Source organism: Lolium rigidum, chromosome 1 (assembly GCF_022539505.1).
Source record: "Lolium rigidum isolate FL_2022 chromosome 1, APGP_CSIRO_Lrig_0.1, whole genome shotgun sequence".
Classification (NCBI taxonomy): Eukaryota; Viridiplantae; Streptophyta; class Magnoliopsida; order Poales; family Poaceae; genus Lolium; species Lolium rigidum.
Window position 1 is genome coordinate 54,107,945 of NC_061508.1, and position 7,639 is coordinate 54,115,583.

Genomic DNA, 7,639 nt, shown 5'->3' on the forward strand with positions numbered 1-7,639 from the left:
TACTACCATTTACATAGAAATTAGATTCTTGTGTGATGTAGTTCCTGAAGTTCGAGTTAGCGGCTTCTATTAGAAACAAGGGCATGGATGATGTATGTTGCACGAACTGATTGTAAACACATTCGTGATGTTCATAAATAAAGTTCTCCTTCTGAATTGTGAGGTCTGGACATAGTATGTTCTGTTTTCAGTTCAGTATCCTAGCATGTTGCTGCTATCTAACAGGACAACATTGTAAACAGAGATTAAAACATCTCAGGTGTCTTGCGATCTAGCTCTGGGTCGCCGCCATGGAGGTCGATACCTGCAACTCCAATTGATGGTGAGGTACAACGTGGGCTTGTGCGTCTGGTGCGATAGGGGTGCATGTGCAAATTTGCAGTGCTAGGTGGGAGGTAGCGGGGGTTTCTTTAGAAAAATCACAGCAAAGCATCTTTAAACGCTACGATTAGGATCAACCTGGTCATAATTGTTTTGGATGCAGGGATACACGAATCCTGTGGATGCATAAGATACGACGCCTTCAAATAATTCGGAGGACTGAAATTGTGGCTTGGCTGCAGCGGATCGGTTGACCACGTGCGGCAAGACCAACACGGGCGGAGCTGCTTCCGATTGGTGACGATAGAGGAGGTTCACAGACGCTGAGGTGCAGGGACCTAGAAGTCGAGGAAGGAGGGCCCTGAGGCGGCGTAGAGCTCTGGGACGAACTGGAAGACGAGCGGACGTCCCCGGCGGCGGAGGAGCAGTGCAGACGGGAAAATGGCGCTGGGGAGCAATCGTTTGTGAAGGGTAATAAGTAATTTTCTCCTACTGACAAGACTTGCTTGACCTTCAAGGGTCCAACACTCGTCCACAGCCACTACACTTGCCAGTTGCCGCCCCCTTTCCAGAACATACGACAGCACTGACGACTGACGGAATCGTGGCGCCTCTTTCAAACGATCAAACGACGACACCGAGGCATCCACAAACTCACTATTTCCATGTTGACCAGCTAAACAAATCTATTAGTCAAGATAAGCAACCGAAACACCTCATAAGCACAGAGTCGACCAAGAAAACGCGAGACGAGTCTGAACTCTGAAAGCTCTGCAATGGCAGGAGGAGAGGAAGCAGGCGAGCTGCAGCTGCTGGGCGCGTGGATGAGCCCCTTTGTGATCCGCGTCAAAGTGGCGCTGCAGATGAAGGGCCTGCGCTACGAGTACATTGAGGAGGACCTCCAGCGCAAGAGCGACCTCCTGCTGAGGTCCAACCCGGTGCACAAGAAGGTGCCCGTGCTGATCCACGACGGCAGGCCGGTGTGCGAGTCGCTCGTCGTCCTCGAGTACGTCGACGAGGCCTGGCTCGGGACCGGGCCGCCCCTCCTCCCCTCCGACCCCTACGACCGCGCCACCGCTCGCTTCTGGGCAACCTACGTCAACAACACCGTATATATAAATCAGTCTCTGCTCTGATTGTTCAGTTCATCGATCAAAGCCTTTGCTGAATCTTCGATGTTTTTGTTGCAGTTTTTCCAGTCGTGGAGGACGCTGTTCAGGTCGACGACGGCGGAGCAGAGAGCGGAGGCGTTCAAGAACGTGGTCCCGCAGGTGGAGACGCTGGAGCGAGCGTTCAAGGAGTACTCAAAGGGGAAGGACTTCTTTGGCGGCGACGAGGTCGGCATCGTGGACCTCGCGCTCGGGAGCTTCCTGGTGTGGATCAGGGTGGTGGACGAGTTGGCCGGCACCAATCTTCTGGACGGGGAGAAATTCCCGGGCTTGGCGGCCTGGGCGGAGCGGTTCTTGGCCGTGGACGCCGTCGCGGAGGTGATGCCCGAAGCCGGGAAGATCATGGAGCACTACAAGTGGTTTCTGGCTAAACTGGCTGCACCGGCTGGTTCTAGCTGATTGCGATTGATCGCGATATACTTTGTCAGTGAGACTGCACTGGAAGAAATAGCTATTCTCTGTTGAGAGATGTCGTTTGTGTTGGATAAAGAAAGCAAACAGTGAGGCACTGTCAGTCTGTTCAGATGTTATTTTGTTCAGTAAAAGAGATTGAAACGATCAAATGTTTTCAATGGAATAAACACCACGCTGATGACATAATTTACCCAGTCGGCAGTTTTTGTGTCACGGAATCTCCGTCGAGCAACCATGTCACCTTTTTTTCATTTTTTTCTGAAAGAGCAACTTTTTTTAGGCTCCGTTTGGATGTTTGTATTGGCAGGCTTGGCATTGCATTGGGTGTAATATCAATGTCATGAGATATTGTAACACCCCAATTTTCAAAACAAAGAGAAAATGAATTTTCTTTTTCCAAAAATGAAAACCAACAAAAACTTTTCTTAAATAGAGTGCTATGCTTAGTGCTCATACCTAGTATTTGTGTTTTGTCATGATGAGTGTTATTATGCTTATGTGATAAAACCTAAAACCCTAAAGTGATAAAGTGAAGATCACAAACCAAATAAAATTAAAAGAGAAAGAAATCAAATAAGAAAAACCCTAAACCCTAACCTTCTCAAAAATCATTTGGATCTATTTTGAGAAACCAAAATAGAAGAAAAAGACATATGTGAGCCTATAGCCCTAATATGTAAATCTTGAACCCTACCTCTTTTACTTTGCTAAATGTTGGTGAACCATTTGCAAAACTTAATAAACCCTAAACCTAATCCCTCTTATCATCAATCTTTGAAAAATAAAATAAAAGGAAAAGATCTTAATTAAGAAAAAGGCATATGCAAGCCTATGGCTACTTTTTGAAAATGAGGAGCTTTGCTTTGTCTACCTTGAGTAGATAAATTGAAATACCTCAACACACTCAACACAGCACTTACCAACCAATTCAAGTAAGAAACAAAATAAAATCAAACATATGCATAGAGGCATATGTGGCACTTAGCCAAATTATCAAATCTGACCTAGGCACCCCCATTGACTCAAAATGGTTTGAACCTTTCACCCAACTCAATCTAACACCAAATAAACCTTACTCTTGTCAAAATGAAGCAAAGAAAAATAAAAGAATAAAAGTTAGAAAATCACAAAACCCTCACATATGGCTTATGCCATTTTTATAAATTTTGACCCTAGACCATTTTGGTCTTCACCATTAGTTGAATAATGTTACTAAACACTTATTACAACTTTTGAAATCAAAGAAACACAATTCAAATCAATTTCAAACCCAAATTATGAGCACATGTGATATTGGTCAAATCTGCCATTTTTAGTCTGATCACTACTTTGAGCCCTTGCAATTCAAAATTTTCAAACTAAACTTTGCCAACTCTTTGCACCTCATCCAAGAGCACATCAAGGTGAACACTTTTTGTAAAGACCACCATGCCAAATTCTTTTTAGATCAAATACTATGCTCATCCAAAGTTGGAACTTTTTGTTATGTGGAACAATCTCACACTTAGCAAATTCTTCAATTCTTTGATTTTCTAAATTTCACCACCACCTCTCATTCTCTCTGGTCACTTGCAACTTATCCAAATACTCCATTTTCAAAATTTTGAACCAAAGTGCACCAACCAAATTTTGACAAAAATTGCAAGTTGCAAATAGGCATAATTGCAAACACTATTTGAAATAGTGTTTGACCTAAACCCTAGTGCCCCATTTAACTCACTCTGGTTCCCTTGCCCCCTCTCACCCTAGCCCCTCCACAGCAACCCTAAGAGGGGGGCCAAAACACCATGGACATGGCCATGTCGGCCATGCCACACATGGCACTCCCCTCTCTCTTCTCCTTCCTCCCCAAACCTGGCCCTGGTGCCATTCTACTCCACCTAGCTCCCCACACTGGTCGAGGAAGAGGCCGACAGCCGCCAAAACACGCGCGCTCAGGAACGGCCACGGCATGCCGATGGCGTCGCACGTGCGCGCCATGAACACGTACTGGCTACGCGCCGCTCCAGCGCTCTGCGCAGCCCCTGGACCTCCTCTCTGCGTCCTGAGCCTCGCCACCGCAACACGATCCCGTCGGACACGCTCCCCTGCTCGCGCGAGCTCTGTCGCCGACGACCACCGCGCGCCTATCCCGCAACCCTGCTGCACGAACGTCGTCGTCGCGCTAGCTCGCCAGGCCGTCCCCCACCTCGCCCTCTAGCTCGCTAGCACCGCCTAGACGCCGCCTACCTCGCGCCTACCTCGCCGACCCCCTTCCGTCGCCGGAGTCACCGCTCCGCTGTCGACCTCGCCGCTCACCCCACGGCCACCTTGCGCGCTATAAAAGGAGAAGCTCCCGCGCCCAACTCCTCACACCAACATCGCTCCCCTCTCTCTTCTGATCCTCCTCGTCCACTCCTCTCACCCGATTACTCACCGGAGCTGCCCAATTGATCGCCGGAGCCCGCGGAGGATCTGAGATTGCCGCCGACGAATTCGAGCACCCTCGGCGACGCCACCGGTACAAGGCGACTCCCCTTCGTCGACAACGTCGCCAAGCCCCAGCGCCGCCCCTCGCCGGAGCTCCACCTGGCTGCTGACCCCCTACCTCCGCCTCTCCAGCAAGCTCCTCCCCTCGACGGAGACGACGAACCCCAGCCGTAGGATCCCCCTCTAATCCTACGGCTCGCGATCAAACTTACCGTTTCGGTAAGACTGGCTCGCTGACGGGTGGGTCCTGCTGTCAGCAGGCCCGCAGCATTAGTTGGGCTGGCCCTTCTGGCATTTGAATTTTTCAGCCCACTCTGTTTCCCGCCAGCCCATTAAGTCAAATCTGGTTTAATTCAAATCCAATTCAATTCAATACTGAACCCTACTTTGAAAATTCATAGAATATGTTTGGCTAGGCCAAATTTAACAAATTTCATATTGTTGGAAAGCTAGTTAAAAGTTCTACCATATGCCACTGGTCCCACCTCAAGATCTGTTGTAGAATTAAATTGATAAAAAGAAGAAGGCAGGGACTTTTCCCTATTCAAATAATTATTAAAAATCAACCAAAATAGATATTAAGTTATTTCCAACTCCAATAGCTCAAATTTGACTAACACTAATTGTTTATGCAAGAAAATGGTGTGGTCACTTTGCATGATCATGCCCTAGTTTAATTAATGAACAATATGGCTAGTTTATCTAAGTGATATTGTCCAAAACTATTATGCAAATCATATGAAGTGTTTTACTTCATTTAAATCTTGTCTCAAATGAATTCATGTGATGTTTGGACCCCTGGCCAAGCTCTCTTATATGAATTACTTGGAGATTTCAATCATTTGTAGCATTATTAAATGGTATGAGGTGGTCTACCTCATTTAATTCATTTTCTCAAATAATGATAATGAATGTTTGACCTAGGTCAATATAATTTCATGTGTGATTGTTTGAGAAATTAAATCTTAAGAAGATTTCAATGAGAGGAAATTATTTCTCAAGAACCCTATGGAAACTATCATTAACATATTAATTAAAAGGAAGTTAATTCTCCTCAAGCAACACCACCAATGCACCATAATTAGATTAATTGTGTGCTTAGCATAGTTTGTGTGAATATATGTGATGTATGGAATAGCCATTGAATTAGTTGAGTGATTATACTCGTATTTAAATTTAGACGCTAGCACCGGAGAATACCCGGAAGAAGAAGGTTGCTACCAAGAGGAGGAGGAGGAGGAGAACTTTGAGAACTACCAAGGCAAGCTAATATTCTTGCAAAGTGCAAAGCCCTTTGGGGCAAGGCACCATTAGTCTTACCTTTTCTTACCATAAGCCTATCCCAAGTTTCTACATTACAAGTTTTACTTGTTGTTTTCCAAGAGTTACTTTTATAGTTAACTTTGGTCAAAGTCAAGAAGTTTACTAGAGTAGAAATGTTAGTCTCAATCAAGCAAAGCAAGATAGCACCCCTCATGATTTAGAGCTAGTGCTAATGAATAAAACTTGACTACTCTAGATGGGAACAAGGTGACTTGAACTGAATTTTGAAACCTTGGAATGATGAATCATTCCATTGAATGATTTTTTTGAAGGTGAATATGACAAAGAGAAGATGGTGATTTTTGATAAAAATGATATTGGTTTGAATGCGATACCTTTTCAATATTGAGTACCCCCACAATACCTGATTATGGGTAGGGCTTAACTGGAAGTTTATGAAGGAGATATGCCCTAGAGGCAATAATAAAGTGGTTATTATTTATATCTTTATGTTTATGATAAATGTTTATATATCATGCTATAATTGTATTAACCGAAACATTAGTACATGTGTGATATGTAGACAACAAGAAGTCCCTAGTATGCCTCTTAAACTAGCTTGTTGATTAATGGATGATTAGTTTCATAATCATGAACAATGGATGTTATTAATAACAAGGTTATATCATTATATGAATGATGTAATGGACACACCCAATTAAGCGTAGCATAAGATCTCGTCATTAAGTTATTTGCTATAAGCTTTCGATACATAGTTACCTAGTCCTTATGACCATGAGATCATGTAAATCACTTATACCGGAAAGGTACTTTGATTACACCAAACACCACTGCGTAAATGGGTGGCTATAAAGGTGGGATTAAGTATCCGGAAAGTATGAGTTGAGGCATATGGATCAACGAGTGGGATTTGTCCATCCCGATGACGGATAGATATACTCTGGGCCCTCTCGGTGGAATGTCGTCAAATGTCTTGCAAGCATATGAATGAGTTCATAAGAGACCACATACCACGGTACGAGTAAAGAGTACTTGTCAGGAGACGAGGTTGAACAAGGTATAGAGTGATACCGAAGATCAAACCTCGGACAAGTAAAATATCGCGTGACAAAGGGAATTGGTATTGTATGTGAATGGTTCATTCGATCACTAAAAGTCATCGTTGAATATGTGGGAGCCATTATGGATCTCCAGATCCCGCTATTGGTTATAGGTCGGAGTGAGTACTCAACCATGTCCGCATAGTTCACGAACCGTAGGGTGACACACTTAAAGTTGGATGTTGAAATGGTAGAACTTGAATATGGAATGGAGTTCGAATATTTGTTCGGAGTCCCGGATAAGATCCCGGACATCACGAGGAGTTCCGGAATGGTCCGGAGAATAAGATTCATATATAGGATGTCATTTTATGTGAATTAAAATGTCACGGAAGGTTCTATGGAAGGTTCTAGAAGGTTCTAGAAAAGTCCGGATGCATAGATGGTTGCACGAGTAGAACACAATGGTTTTGTTTTCTATGCAACGTTATCCTACAGTGGTATCAGAGCCGTGTCTATGCATAGATGGTTGCACGAGTAGAACACAATGGTTTTGTGGGCGTTGATGCTCTTGTTATCTTTAGTTTGAGTACTTTGCATCTTTGTGGCATAGTGGGATGAAGCGGCTCGGACTAACTTTACATGACCGCATTCATGAGACTTGTTCCTCGTTCGACATGCAACTTGTATTGCATAAGAGGCTTTGCGGGTGTCCGTCTCTCCTACTATAGTGAAGATTCAATTTACTCTTCTATTGAAAACATTAGTATCAACGTTGTGGTTCATGTTCGTAGGTAGATTAGATCTCTCTCGAAAACCCTAAACCACGTAAAATATGCAAACCAAATTAGAGACGTCTAACTTGTTTTTGCAGGGTTTGGTGATGTGATATGGCCATAATGTGATGATGAATATGTATGAGATGATCATTATTGTATTGTG

The 7,639-nt window shown here is 44.2% G+C and overlaps 1 protein-coding gene across 1 annotated transcript; it reads left to right on the forward strand.

Annotated features, from left to right (window-relative positions):
- Positions 1-996: 996 nt before the first annotated feature.
- LOC124673170 (probable glutathione S-transferase GSTU6) lies at positions 997-2,090 on the forward strand. The gene is made up of 2 exons (XM_047209298.1): positions 997-1,430; positions 1,512-2,090. The coding sequence occupies exons 1-2, from the start codon at positions 1,098-1,100 to the stop codon at positions 1,887-1,889; spliced, it is 711 nt and encodes a 236-aa protein (XP_047065254.1). The 5' UTR covers positions 997-1,097; the 3' UTR covers positions 1,890-2,090.
- Positions 2,091-7,639: the final 5,549 nt, after the last annotated feature.